Consider the following 15,105-nt stretch of genomic DNA (forward strand, 5'->3'; position numbering starts at 1 on the left):
TATTTTTGAAGTTTTTTTCTTCAAAATATCTCCTATTTTAACTACCATAAATAATTATAATTTTTAGGAGTAAACTTGGGTTATATTAGGTTTGAAAATCACTAAACACCTGAATTAATATAAAATTGTTCCGATTAAATCAAAAGTATTAATGATATTCGGGTCCTCGGTAATGATTTTATTGGCTCAAATGTGATTATCATTTATAAATCACTAATTAATTGATTAATAGAGCCCCTTCATTATTAGTTGATGTCATCGAACATCGTTAAAAACGCTTAATTATTGAAACATACACATATGGACATATGGTTGTTACATCGAAATGAAAATGAAAAAAATATTGATAAAGCAATAATCGATTTTCTCTTTATATTTTTATTCTTCCTCCGCTCATTTACGTTGCATTATTTTCTAATATACTTATTTAAAAAATGCCAAAAAGAAACTAGTAAAATCAAGCTGTGCGAGATTGTATAAATATGTAGGGAATACGTGACCCTAGCTATTTTTCTTCAATGGATAGATTAGATTAAACTAATGCAAAATTAATGGACGAAGGACAACAATATTTACTCAATGTTTTTATCATTTTCTTCCTTGTGACACATGGCAACCGCATTTGGATTGTGTGCTTAGTTGATTGTCACCACGCAGTTAATTTGTAAATTCAACCTTTTTAATGATGTTAGATGAAATCAATTAATAACACATGGGCTAAATTAAATGATATTTATAATTTCAAGGATTAATTTTTTATTATTTATAATTTTAGGAATCAATTTCACTAACCATTTATCCTTACCGACTGAGCCAACATCTAATTCTATAAAGCAAAGGTGACCAAAGCTTCTTATTCTTCTTATCAACTCAACACCCTCGTTGCTACAGCTAATTAAAATTGATTGCTTATATTGTTCTCTCAACGTCGAATAATTAAGCGCGAGTCTTAAGTCACAAACTACCTTTAATTTAACAACATTACATAAACGTACGTAACCATAACGTTAACGTGTAGCTTAGAATTGAAGCTGACCATTTTGTAAAAAAATTAAAAGGTTACGTTGATATATGGCATTATATGCATGCTTCCTTTGGCGCCTAGCTATAGGTGCTTAATTTTTGTGTCTAAAATAACAAGCCTATAAACTTCCATTGCAAGTCTTCCATTTAAATAATCCAGGTCTTCTGTAGATCCCAGAAGTTCTCTTTCTATCGTTAGCCAAAAAGAACGTGCTACTCCAAATATAGTAAGTTAGTATTGTACGTGTTTACTTGATCAATAAATCTCTTTGGTACTTTAAAAATTTAGCATTGAATAGTCCATGCATTGCAGTACTACTAAGCAACCACAAACTTTTGAAGAGTTTAGAAAAAGGATTGCAGTAAAGCTTAAGGCGAACTTCTGGGCCAATTTGCATGCCAGATTCTATATAAATATTCTCTTTCACTTCATGTCCTCTCCAACTATCCTCTGCATCATTAAAGCAATACTTGAAAATCATCAAAGCAGAGGAAAGAAACAAAAAGTCAAAACAAAGGCACAATATTTGTAGATGGCGAAGATGGGTGGAAGAAAGTGGAGCATCTTGGTGGCCATCTTCATCTTACTTCTTGCTATGGAAGCTGTCATTGCTCAAGGTCAAGGAAATGGTAATGGCAACAATGGAAATGGCAATGGTAATGGTAACGGTAATGGCAAGGGTAATGATAAGGAAGAGAAGGAGAGGGAGAAGAGGGAGAAGGAGAAGGAGAAGAGGGAGAAGAAGGAGAAAAAGGAAAAGGAAAAGGAGAAGAAGGAAAAAGAGAAACAGGCAAAAAAGCAGCAGGGTGAAGCCACAAATTATGACAAGCTGTCACCTTTGCCAACAGGTCAAGAACGAGGCTTCTGCAGAAAAAACACTGCCTGTGAGTTTAAGACCATTGTGTGTCCATCCGAGTGCGCATACAGGAAACCCAAGAAGAACAAGAAGCAGAAGGCATGTTTCATTGACTGCAGCAGCAGTACATGTGAAGCCACTTGCAAGGGTAAGTTCCAAGGACCCTCAATTTTTCTTTTCAAATATACTCTTTCTTCTGATTTAAAGATGAGTAAATAGAATTAACTCACTGGTTAATGTGTTAAAGTTAACATTAAATCATTCAAATATTATTTAACCTCAATTTTCATCCAGACATTATTTATCTCTAGATCAGATTAGTTAGAATTTTATTTCTCAGATAAAAATTTATTGTATTAATTCATGTTATCAAATCATAAGTTATTATCATAAATACATTTATTAACTTTAATAATAAAGTGAGATTTATTATGATTTCTTATTAATTAGTTGACATTTAAAACTTTTTACACTAATAATACATAATAAATTAAATTCTACAAAAGACATGCAATATAATTTATTAATATAAGAGAAAACTATTTTTATACTATATGATCGGTTGACTTTTTTAAAAATACATCTTCTGATTTTTGATTGGTTGAGGAGTGAGAGATGAACTAGCTGATGTTGAGTTTGTTTGTTTGTTTGGCAGTTAGAAAAGCCAACTGTGATGGATATGGTGCTTTGTGTTATGATCCTCGCTTTGTTGGTGGTGATGGAGTGATGTTCTACTTCCACGGTGCCAAAGGAGGAAACTTTGCCATTGTTTCAGATGATGAGTTCCAAATCAATGCTCACTTCATTGGTACTCGACCAAAAGGAAGGACTCGAGACTACACATGGGTGCAAGCACTCTCTGTCATGTTTGACACACACACTCTTGCCATTGCAGCCAATAGAGTGTCTCACTGGGATGACAATGTAGATTCTCTCATAGTAAAGTGGGATGATGAACTAGTCAACATTCCCACTGATGGAGAGGCTGAATGGAGGGCCAATGGTGATGAAAGAGAAGTGGTTGTGGAGAGAACTGACGATACCAACAGTGTGAGAGTGACAGTTTCTGGTTTGATTGAGATGGACATTAGCGTGAAGCCAATCAGAGAGCAAGAAAACAAGGTTCACAATTACCAGTTGCCATCAGATGATGCTTTTGCTCATTTGGAGACACAGTTCAGGTTTAAGAAAAGTACTGATAACTTTGAAGGAGTTTTGGGTCAGACTTATAGGCCAGGGTATGTTAGTCCTGTCAAAAGAGGAGTTCCTATGCCAATGATGGGTGGTGAGGACAAGTACCAAACTCTCTCTATGTTTTCAACATCATGTAACCTATGCAAGTTCCAGAGGCCATCTGAGATAGCAAGCACCGAAGGACTAGTTGCTCAGTACTGATATTATGCATCATGAAAAATAAGACATTCTTAGTGTTCTCATTGTTGACATCTTGCATTTTGGTTTCTTTTTATTGTATCCACACAAATAAGGGCCTAAAATGTTGCCCATGATCAACCTTTTGTAAAATGTAATAGTGATTAACGTGTATTAAAGATATGAAAGAATCATTTTTTAGTCTTCCAGTCCATCTCCTACTTACAACATGTTTGTTTCTCCGTTCCCAGCCTTCAAACCATCTTCAAGCAAAAGCACGAGGGTAATTGCTTCTCATAAAATGCTGCTTTGGAATGTGTGCCAACCGGATCCAACGCCTACATAAACATGCTCTTAGTTATCCCGGCCCAGCGTGATGGAGTTATTTTAATTTGTCCAATTAGGGAGGCCATATATATATATTATATGAATCAATCAAAAGCGGAGAAGAAGATGTAGGTTCATTAATAACTTTAGATACAAAAAGTCCTTAATCACGATACCTTTTCCTACAAATAAATTGTTCAATTAATGACTCTACACAACTGGAACATGATTATCTCTAGTAAAAAGTACTTGATTTAATAAAAAAAATATTCTTTTTCATTACAACCTAATTAGATTCAAATGATACTTTAACCTTACTATTTCTCAACAGTGCTACCGAAATCAACTTTAATGGTGGCATGGACACACACAACATGTCACCTAGAAAGAAGGTCTTTCCATATGTAAGCTTCAAAAGAAATTTTCCTATTTTACAAAACTAGAGTAGTCCAAGAATGACCAAGGTAAACATATTTTTCTCCTTTCCCAACAAGAATGTAGGAGGTAAACCAATTTCTATTCACATTGATGTTTTAGATAACCCCTAAAATCTACCACCCATTTGCTCACATTGGTCATATTAACATCATTTCCTTTTTCTAGGTTAGCGTTAGGCTTAGGATAATTGTCCTTTTTTTCTGGCCACACAATGCCTGCATAAAGGTGTGTGATGACTTAGGTTTCCTTAAACATAATAAAGTCCATTTTTCTTGTAGGTGGGGTTAGAAATAGAAGAGAAGTTATTACTTTTATTTTCCTTTTTATTTATCCTATTGTGATTAAGATCTTTGATAGTACCTTTTGTGAGTTGACTTGCCCTAGACGATATTTGTTCAAGAAAATAAAGCTTTTGCCCTTGCAACTTAACACTTCTTTCACTTGGTGTCTTTAATAATGATGTGTATGATCAGGTTTGATAGTGACACCTACTTGTGCTTGTATATCAATTGTTGCTTGTAGTTTGTCCATGATTCTCGAAATTGCTCGATCAACATCTCTTATAGGAACTCATCCAGAAGGAAAACATTTTTTGCATTCATATCTTTAAGTTGTTTGTGATGCTAATTAATTTGAATTTTGATGCATGCCTTTGACTTTTGTCATCTCTTAATTGTAGTAATTAAGTATTATGAACCTTTGTTTGTTGACATCCTCAACAATGTACTTTAGTAATTTTAGGCAAACAATTGTGAGAGACTTATAAAAGAATACTTGGGTTGAATTAACATATAAAGGTTTAAACTAAGTAGAAATTTATCACAATTGACTCAGCTGTGCTTATACGACACTCCAAAAGCAACAATCCACTTTCTATATCTCTAATTAGGTGTTTGTGGAAAAATTAGACAAGAAGGCCTATTTAAAAAAATAAAATTTTGAGATCTAATTAAAAAAATTGAAGGACTTAATTGAAAATTCAGTAAAAATAGAGAGACTCATGGAATAATTGAACCCAATAAATATAAAAAGGGGGATATATTAAGAAAAAATGCCAAAGTTTTCAAAATTGTTCCAAAGAGAAAAGTAATTCAATGTGGTTTGTTTGTTAAGATTTTTTTTGGACAAATGACTAATTTTGTCCCTATATTTTACACTCGTTGTCAATTTAGTCCTTGTACTATGGAAATGATCAGTTTAGTCTATGATTATGTAAATGTACTGACAAATTAGTCATACTATTAAGTGATCTCCATTTCCTTTAACATTGAGTGCATACATGGCACGTTTTTACTGACATGTCAAATCCATGCATGTAGGGGATGTTCCATGTTGGCGCACAATGTTCTGAACTAAAATGTTAGTGAAACTTCTCTTTACCAAATGTTTCCCCTCTCCTTCTTCTCTCCACCATTGGAGGATATGAGCAAAACTTCAAGTGTAATATCCCATTTTTCATAAAATAAATTAAAAAGGATTTTATTTAAAAATAAATAGAGTTTTAGGAAATAATGAGATTTTTGTAATTAAATAAATGAGGAGAAATCATTTTATTAATTAAAATAATAATTTTAAGGTAGATAAAATAAATATATGTTCTTAGAAAATAAAAAATATGTTTTATTTATTCACTTGATAGGGAGTAAAATATAATTTCTTTTTATAAAATAATAAAATAAATAAAAATAGAGTAAATAATAAGTTGAGAATACCCTAACTATAAATAGAGACATATTAGGTCAATTTTTACATTTACGATATGTTTCTCTACGCTCTCTCTTTCTCTCAACTTCATTTTTCCTTCTTCTTCTCTCAAAATCCTTTATTTTTCCCGCATACATCCAAACCTATCCCACTAATACTATGATCTCGAACTCAATAATTGTTGGATCATTGTGAAATTTGAGCACCAGGTTTGTAACTCATTTTTGCACATCTCCACCGTTGGAATTTGCATGTGAAAGAATGTATCTGGAGGGAGAAATACTCCTTGCACACAGACAGTGGGATGGAGGCTCCAATCCCTTCTCATTCTCTTTAACGCTTGGAAACCCTAGCAGAACAACCAGAGGAAAAATTTGAGGAATCTTAGGGAACCGCTAGAGATGACGCTATCACTTCCGGACTACACATATGAGCCCACTTAGATGTAAAGGATGCGTTTATTGCAATTGGGGTTAGAATGAACATAAATAGGGATTCTTAGATAATCAAATTGGAGTTTATTTTAGAATGTTTATTGTATTATAATTCTTCCTTTACGATTATAATTACATGATTGATGTGTTTGACGGACCAATTGATGCCCTGATGCGAATTGGTTGATAAAATTGAGTGTTCTTGGTGTTTTTTTGTGTTTTTGAACCTATGATTTTGATTCCTTTGATTTTGATATGATTATGTGAAATTGTTTGAGGGATTTTACTCCCGATGTTCTGAGAAGCAATTTTGTATAAATCATTTATGTTTTGGACAAGATATACTAGATTAGCATGATAAATTATTATATTGGGATCATGAAATTATGATTGAGATTGTGTGTAAGTGATAAATTGAGTATGTGTTGAATTGTAAGATACATGTGTATTGAGATGTTGTGTGCATTGAGTTGTGAGTTATGAACCATACAATTACACGACTGTAAGACACTTTAAGGGTGATGAGTTAATGTGCGTCAAGTATTGTTATGGGATCCACTGTGGGAACCCGACAAGTTTAATCACTTTGAAGCGTGATGAGTTAAAATTATTTTGAGTACAATTAATGAGTCGTTTGTTTTGTACAGTTCATAGATAGAGTTTGTGTGGCAAAATATTTTTTGGGTTGAACTTGAATCACGAGGGAGAGGCCCTAACAGACTCTTCGGTTTGAGTGCTCCTTTAAGCATGTGTCAATCCCACATGGTTGGAGCATTCTTGCAAAACAATGTGACCCTGATTAGTCTTCCTATGATTTTACCTAGTGAGGGTGACCCAACTTACTAGCGTGTGGTCTGTCTTGTCATGCACTCCTGGGCGTCCAACGAGGTTTTTCACTGACATAGTACCACATTGTATATATGATTGAGTCTTAGTATATTTATTGCATAAAGTTTGTGTATTGATCGATATTGATTGGTCGAGTGATATTGTGTTTTGATCCTTGAGTACGTGAATGATGTGAAAATGTGTGAGACATGTAGTGTTGAGATGTGATGTCACACGATAAGTGGTGGAAGGACGTGAGTTGTGTTTAAGTAAGCTGTATTTCATTTATATGATATGTATATCTATGTTGTTTTATTTCTCTCTATTAGTTAGGAATGTGATAACTCACTTTCTGTGTGTTGTTTGTATTTGGATCATGTGATGATTTCAAACTTTGTGTTCATGGGAACAGGTGATTAGGTGAATGACTATGGAGAACCTTATGCTAGAGGACACTGGAATACAATGCTCTAATATAATGTGACATTGAGACATGAGTTTTTGTATTATTTGCATAATGTTTTGAACTTGTTACTTTATGTTATTTCGCTACTTAACTTGTTTCCTTTTGTAAAAATTGGATGACCTTGTTTTGGGCCAAAGATGTTTTCATACCCCTATTTGATAAGTTTTTAATTTGGTGATTAATGCGAATGTGAATTTTTTATCCACGTGAGTTCCTTTATGTTTATTGAATAAAATCATTTTAATTAATTCCGCATTTTCATATATGATATTATATAAATATGTATGTCGGGTTAGAGGATGTCACATCAAGCAACGCTCCGGTAGATCATCTTGTTGTGAATCACCACCATTGACATCGTCATCATCACCTCAACGATAAACGTTGACGTGCAGAACCAAACAACTAGGGGTGACAAAATGGGTTGGACTCGTCGAGTCAACCCATTTTGGCCTATATTTTTGGCAGGCTGGGTTGGGGTTTTCAACCTGTCAACCCGTCCCATTTTGACCCACTAAAAAATGGGTTGGGAGAAAAGCAGAGCGAGCCAACCTACTAACCCGCTTTTTCATTAAAAAATAATTTAGTATTTATACATATATTTATTAATTTTTAATTAGTTCATTTTTGTCTAAATATATTATTATTCCAAATTTAAGGTAATACTTTCAGTTTTTTAAGTAAGTATTTATTATTTAATGTTTATAAAAGAAATTAATTAACATATATTTATAATTTGCCTTTTCTTAATATTTTAGTTTTGACGGATCAATGGGCCAACCCGACAAAAATGAGATGGACTGACACTTTGAATCCATATATGAAATGCAGGGCGGGATGGGTTGGCTTGTTTTTGGTGGGTTGGAGACGGGACAAACCGAGCGGGGTGGGCAAACCCGGTTTGCCACCCCTACAAACAACATGTTTCTTGTTTTACCCTTCCTTCTCGTTCTCCTACCATTGCAAGCCACCACCCTTTGGCTCCCAAACTATATCTCTGTGGGTCCTTGAGATTGGGAAAATTTAAACACATACATGGCACAATTGTAGGCATAGGCAACAACATTATTTGTGAAAAATGAATAATAAAGATCATGAAATGCTTTCAAAAGAAGAGAGAGAAGAAACGAGAAAAAAAGAAAAAGAGTTGTCACCGTCGAAAATTGTCTTTAGCGTCAACATATGGCGACATGTCGACAAAGAGAACCCTAGAGGGAATTGAGGAAGGAATTTGGTGTGGAGGACACATGATACTATTATGTGCCTAAAATAAAACTGATAATTTGGTCCACAGATACCTGACCTAACAAGTGGAGATCACTTTGGCCATTTGGATTTGTTATGTTGTCCTTCACATACCACATTGCCAAAAACATCAACAGAAATAAAAATTACTTGACGGTAGGATTAAATTGTTAGTTCATTTACACAATTGTGGACTAAGTTAATCATTTCTATAATATAGAGACTAAATTGACCATGAGTATAAAATCAGGACGAAATTGGTCATTTTTTTTTTTATAAGCTTAAGAAATCTTTTATCCTTGCCGACTCGACCAACATCTAATATATAGTATATACGAACGAGTAAGACGCAAGGGTTGATTTGCATATAAAGAAGTCAGAGGTGGTGCTGTTCCAGCCCCAATGCCATCAATCAAAGATGCTTCTTCTCAACTCGACACCCACGTTGCTACAGCTAAATTGATTGCTAGCTAATGCTCTCTCTCTCAACGTCGAATAAGCGCAAAAGTCACAAACTACCTTCAGTTACATGGCATAAACGTAGCCATAATAACATTAATTAACGTCATAACGTGTAGCTTAGAATTGAAGCTAATCACTATGAAAATAATAGGCCTATAATCTTCCATTGCAAGTCTTCCTTTTGAACAATCCAGGTCTTCAGTAGATCCTAGAGATTTTTTTTTCTTTCAATGTTTAGGGAATAAAGAACGTGCTAGGACATTCATATAGAAGGAAGGAATTTAACATGTTTTAACAGCAAGTCAGTGTTGTGTTTACTTGATCAATAAATCTCTTTGGTACTTTAACAATTCAGCATTGAGTAGTCCACGTACCACACCACTAAGCAACGACGAACTTTCAGCAAAGCTTAAGCCGAACTTTTGGGCCAATTTGCATGCCAGATTCATTATAAATATTCTCTTTCACTTCATGTTCTCTCCAACTATCCTCTGCATCATTAAAGCAATACTTGAAAATCATCAAAGCAGAGGAAAGAAACAAAAAGTCAAAACAAAGGCACAATATTTGTAGATGGCGAAGATGGGTGGAAGAAAGTGGAGCATCTTGGTGGCCATCCTCATCTTACTTCTTGCTATGGAAGCTGTCATTGCTCAAGGTCAAGGAAATGGTAATGGCAACAATAGCAATGGCAATGGTAATGGTAATGGTAATGGAAAGGGTAAGGATAAGGAAGAAAAGGAGAGGGAGAAGAGGGAGAAGGAGAAGGAGAAGAGGGAGAAGAAGGAGAAAAAGGAAAAGGAAAAGGAGAAGAAGGAAAAAGAGAAACAGGCAAAAAAGCAGCAAGGTGAAGCCACAAATTATGACAAGCTGTCACCTCTGCCAACAGGTCAAGAACGAGGCTTCTGCAGAAAAAACACTGCCTGTGAGTTTAAGACCATTGTGTGTCCATCCGAGTGCGCATTCAGGAAGCCTAAGAAAAACAAGAAGCAGAAGGCATGTTTCATTGACTGCAGCAGCAGCACATGTGAAGCCACTTGCAAGGGTAAGTTCCAAGGACCCTCAATTTTTCTATACTATTTTTCAATATATAAAAGCTTAAATAGTTTATGCAATGAGAGTGTAATGTAATCTGGTCACAACCAAATTGTATGTATGGTAAGTTTGTTAACTTTTACAATAGCTATTTTAAAAGTCATATCTGCTATAATTTATGATTTCTGATGAGAGTAAAAAAACTTCGCGCTATGCGAAGGTATGGGGGATGGATGTTGTACACAGCCTTACCCTTGCATTTGCAAAGAGGCTGTTTCCGGATTCAAATCCATGACCAACAAGTCACCAAGGCACAACTTTACCGCTGCACCAGGGCTCGCCCTCATGATTTCTGATGAGAGTGTAAAGTTTTAATTTAAATGTATTGATAGTGTAAAGTGTCTTTACACTCTAAATTTGTTGCCTTTTATAAAACACATTTTAAGATGATTTCTGATTGGTTGAGAAGTGAGACTGGTACTCATGTTTAGTTAGTTTGTTTTGCAGTTAGGAAAGCCAATTGTGATGGGTATGGATCTCTGTGTTATGATCCTCGCTTTGTTGGTGGCGACGGTGTGATGTTCTACTTCCACGGTGCCAAAGGAGGAAACTTTGCCATTGTTTCTGATAACGAGTTCCAAATCAATGCTCACTTCATTGGTACTCGACCACAAGGAAGGACTCGTGACTACACATGGGTGCAAGCACTTGCTGTCATGTTTGACACACACACTCTTGTCATTGCAGCCAATAGAGTGTCTCACTGGGATGACAAGGTTGACTCTCTCATAGTGAAATGGGATGATGAACCAGTCAACATTCCCACTGATGGAGAGGCTGAATGGAGGGCCAATGGTGATGAAAGAGAAGTGGTTGTGGAGAGAACTGATGATACCAACAGCGTGAGAGTCACAATTTCAGGCTTGGTTGAGTTGGATATTAGTGTGAAGCCAATTGGAGAGCAAGAAAACAAGATTCACAATTACCAGTTGCCATCAGATGATGCTTTTGCTCATTTGGAGACACAGTTCAGGTTTAAGAAAAGTACTGATAACTTTGAAGGAGTTTTAGGTCAGACTTATAGGCCAGGGTATGTTAGCCCTGTTAAGAGAGGGGTTCCTATGCCAATGATGGGTGGGGAGAACAAGTACCAGACTCTTTCTCTCTTTTCTACATCATGCAACCTATGCAGGTTCCAAAGGCCATCCGAAATAGCAAGCACCGAAGGACTAGTTGCTCAGTACTGATATCCTGCCTCTTGAAAAATAAGACTTTATAGTGATCAAATATTTGACATCTTGCATTCTGTTTTTTTATTAATGTATTCAGAGAAATAAGGGCCTAAAATGTTGCCCATGATCTTCATTTTTCGTAAAAAGTTATACTGATTGGTGTGTATTAAAGATATGTAGAATTATTTTTTTAAGTCTTCCAATCCATCTTTGATCAATTCATCAATTCTCCCTAGTAGCCGCAATTATCACTAGCAAACATATTAATGACGGAATGCATTTTTGTTATGCTAATAATACTTTACTTGCTCTGCTATTCGGTGGGGTTTTTAATTTGTCCAAATAGGCTCTCAATTTCTTGATAACAGCAAGAAAGTATTAAAGATTGAAAGTTCTTGAGACATTTGGATGAATCATATAACACCCTCCTAAAACGCACGAGTTGGTACAAATACCACCAATTGAAGAGAAATGTTGCTTACTGCCTAGTATCGCCCAATGCTTTCCATTCATCCAAGCCTCGTCTTTCCATGATAATGGTATAAATAATAACTGAAGCCATATGCAGTTATTAAGTGCCAACATGTCCAAAATGTTTCTGTACCAAGTAAATACATGTACAATAGTACAGTACAAAGAAAAAAAAAAAACACGTAACATAGTACAAGACACATACTACTAGGTTCAAATTAGATTCTGCACATTGCTGGACAATACGTGCTCTAACCTTACACCAAGTGAACCAAAGAGGTGCAAGAAGATTTGTCTAACACGATCATAACAATAGAAGGATCATTGAGAAATTACTTGAGATTTTTTAATTGAGATAATTATCTAATATACCTTTTGTAGAGGAAGAAATACAATAAACAAGCATTTTTAGCCCGGCTATTTTGAGGAGTTTAGAGTCATAATACAAGAGACATGCAGATCATTTTCTTAAATTTCAATATATTACTAAGAATTTAACAATTAAGACTACCTTGTACCAAGACAAGGGTTGATTCTTAGGTAAGGTAGAATGCTTCCATGGTCCTAGACAGCCTTAGGTCTTCAGCGATAAGGTTGTTCTAGATTAAGACACAGCCTATCTGTTAATTTTTTTTTCTTAAATCTTTAAGGTTGTTCTAGATGTGAAAGTGTGGAACTATTTTTCTTTCTAATCGTAATTCGTAGGTTTTATCATACAACAACTGGATGCATGTATTTATGCAAATGTTACTTGAGAGGTGCGCGGTGACACTGTATACGGGTCGAGTATTCACATCAAATAAAAAAGAAGCATTTGGAGAAATGTATGAAAAAAGTTTTATTTTGTCCTGGGTCAGATATTATTGCACCAACCCTTTGGGTTAAAAAAAAAGTTATTTTGTTTTGCTTTAATGTGTTATTTTAATTGAACCATTTAGAGGAGATATCTTAGAGTTCACTAACAAATTATGCATCCGTTAATGTTTGCATTACTATACTTTAGGAACCAAAAACTCCCTTCAAACTTTATTGATGTCAACTCGTAACTTGCTGTAATTAGCTCGCTAAAAACATGTCTTTAATTATTAAGCTATTTCAAACAAATGCAACCTACTATTTGCTTAAATAGGCCGAATACTTTTTTCCCACCTCCTTTAATTACCCAAAACATTTTATAACTAGCGAGTGCCTAAACTTGCAAATAAATATTGAAGTATGACCCGCAATACGCTAACAAACTATTGATTTTTATTATTAAATTTGGGACAGAGTTTTGATGATTTTTTTCTTCAGATTACATCATAAAATTGCAAAATATTGAACCAACCACCGTGGAAGTGTGCATAAAAAATATATGAAGCAATCATATATAGCATACCTCAGAATAAATTCATAGAGGGATACAACAATCTCATATCCCTAATCCACTCTGATAAACTCACCACTAAAGCACTCAGTACTCACTCCTTTCTCACAATCATAACACTCTTGAATATTAACTACATGGTATGCAATGGTTTATGATGAGAATACAGTCATGAGAATGATTCCAAAAACAAGGGATACCCACTTTCCATGCACATTGATTTTCACTGTGCCAGAGTTCTCGGTTGTGGGATTAGTTTGAGAAGATTCTGAGGTATCTGGGGATAATGGATCCTTATCAGCTTTAGGAGCCTTTGCTGAAGGTTCTGGTGCCAGAGAAGGTGCCTTTGCTGGTGCCTTGGCCACAGCAAAGAAATCCATAGGAAGAAGCACCTTCCCCACCTTATATATAGCAAGATGCTTATCAGTATATACAATGCCAGTGATGGTGGTGTTAACCTCACCTGTTGAGATGTTCACACTCCCACCATAACTTATCACATTCAGTTCCACCTTTCCTGGCTTAGCCCCTGCAAGTGTTCTCACTGGATTCGTCAGAGTATCAAAATTGGAGCTAGACACGTAGTCTGAAAGAACATGGAACTGTAAGAGCTCGAGCTTCTGTCCATCAGAAAGAGAGTTGAGGAAGCCTGCTTTGAGTTCTGAGAAGGAACTGTCATCGGGTGCAAGAATGGTAATGCCGCCTGATTTAGTAGTGAGGAGCTGTGCATTGAGTTGGTTGATCAATTGGGTGGTTTTCATGAGGCGGATTAGGATGTTGAATGACTTTGCCTGCCTCAGGATTCCAACAATGTCAACAGCTGGAGTACTGTCAGGGGTTGAATCACTTGGTGACTGTGGCAATGAGGGAACCAATGGTTTAGGAGCTGCAGCTGGTGCTGTAGGGGTAGGTTGGGCTGGTTTTTGAGGGGCAGAAGCTGGTGATAATTGGGCTAAAGTGGTGGTGAAATACAAAAATGAAACTAGCAGTGCTAGTGAGAAGGACAAGAGACATTGCTTTTTCATCATGATTTTAGTTTTGGTAAATGAAGGCTCTGGTTCTTTTGGAAAGGAGTAGAAATGGTAGGATTTGTATTGGCAATGGGCACTTGATGCATTGATGATATGGTGGAGATGGCTTTTATAGAGAAAATCTGGGTGTGGGAGACAATGATAGGTAGGTGAGACGCTTTGTTTTAAAACCTTAAATTGTGATTTGTGAGCATACACACAGTTGCTAGCTGGTAAGGATATTCAGATGTTGCATCAATGATGATAAACGGATGAAATCAGGGAGCAATGTGTTTTTATGATTGAAGGCCACACCATTGTCCAATCGCAATCAATTGATTTTGTGAATTGTAGTGTTTTTGCTGAGAGCTTTGTAATCAAGCAGTACAATTTTTTATTCTATTTTTCTTTTATTGCCGTGAAGATAGGTGAAGGAAAGAGTTGTTGATAGGTTATGGAAATTCCACTTTTTTTTTTTTGTCAAATGGAAACTACACTCCTAAAACCAAACATATTTATACATAATGATGTAATACTTAGTGGGCAAGGATGATGAAGATGGAAGGTTTATTGATATCAAAGACATGCATATATTTCACACAAAATTATGAATTTATCATCCAGATTTTGAGCATGGAATCACTGTATGTATTGGAAGGGATTTGAGCAGGGAATCTCATAATGGTTTCATTCTGGTAACAGTGGTTTGCTACCAACGAGGAACTTGGTGATTACTGATATCATCGAAGTTCATGATAAAAGTTTCCTGAACGAATTATTGAAATGCCTGTATTTTGGATTCTAGCTTAGTGATATATCCAGACAAATAAAGGCCT

The 15,105-nt window shown here is 35.5% G+C and overlaps 3 protein-coding genes across 3 annotated transcripts; 2 read left to right on the forward strand and 1 right to left on the reverse strand.

Moving 5' to 3' along the window:
• Positions 1–1,323: 1,323 nt before the first annotated feature.
• On the forward strand, positions 1,324–3,439 carry LOC100817164 (uncharacterized). The gene is made up of 2 exons (XM_003539161.5): positions 1,324–2,028; positions 2,536–3,439. Exons 1-2 carry the CDS (start codon positions 1,557–1,559, stop codon positions 3,273–3,275), a joined length of 1,212 nt encoding a protein of 403 aa, XP_003539209.1. The 5' UTR covers positions 1,324–1,556; the 3' UTR covers positions 3,276–3,439.
• A 6,157-nt stretch (positions 3,440–9,596) lies between these two features.
• LOC100817693 (uncharacterized) lies at positions 9,597–11,616 on the forward strand. The gene is made up of 2 exons (XM_003539162.5): positions 9,597–10,200; positions 10,698–11,616. The coding sequence occupies exons 1-2, from the start codon at positions 9,729–9,731 to the stop codon at positions 11,435–11,437; spliced, it is 1,212 nt and encodes a 403-aa protein (XP_003539210.2). The 5' UTR covers positions 9,597–9,728; the 3' UTR covers positions 11,438–11,616.
• Positions 11,617–13,122: 1,506 nt separating this feature from the next.
• LOC100792674 (fasciclin-like arabinogalactan protein 12) lies at positions 13,123–14,385 on the reverse strand. The gene has a single exon (XM_003538164.5). The coding sequence runs from the start codon at positions 14,285–14,287 to the stop codon at positions 13,412–13,414; it is 876 nt and encodes a 291-aa protein (XP_003538212.1). The 5' UTR covers positions 14,288–14,385; the 3' UTR covers positions 13,123–13,411.
• Positions 14,386–15,105: the final 720 nt, after the last annotated feature.

This window comes from Glycine max, chromosome 11 (assembly GCF_000004515.6).
Source record: "Glycine max cultivar Williams 82 chromosome 11, Glycine_max_v4.0, whole genome shotgun sequence".
Lineage (NCBI taxonomy): Eukaryota > Viridiplantae > Streptophyta > Magnoliopsida > Fabales > Fabaceae > Glycine > Glycine max.

Bases quoted from the DNA above. Each gene is read 5' to 3' on its own strand.
- LOC100817164 (XM_003539161.5), top strand. From the start codon at position 1,557: ATGGCGAAGATGGGTGGAAGAAAGTGGAGCATCTTGGTGGCCATCTTC. The intron at 2,029-2,535 runs GTAAGTTCCAAG...TTTGTTTGGCAG, and splicing joins ATGTGAAGCCACTTGCAAGG to TTAGAAAAGCCAACTGTGAT.
- LOC100792674 (XM_003538164.5), bottom strand. From the start codon at position 14,287: ATGATGAAAAAGCAATGTCTCTTGTCCTTCTCACTAGCACTGCTAGTT.
- LOC100817693 (XM_003539162.5), top strand. From the start codon at position 9,729: ATGGCGAAGATGGGTGGAAGAAAGTGGAGCATCTTGGTGGCCATCCTC. The intron at 10,201-10,697 runs GTAAGTTCCAAG...TTTGTTTTGCAG, and splicing joins ATGTGAAGCCACTTGCAAGG to TTAGGAAAGCCAATTGTGAT.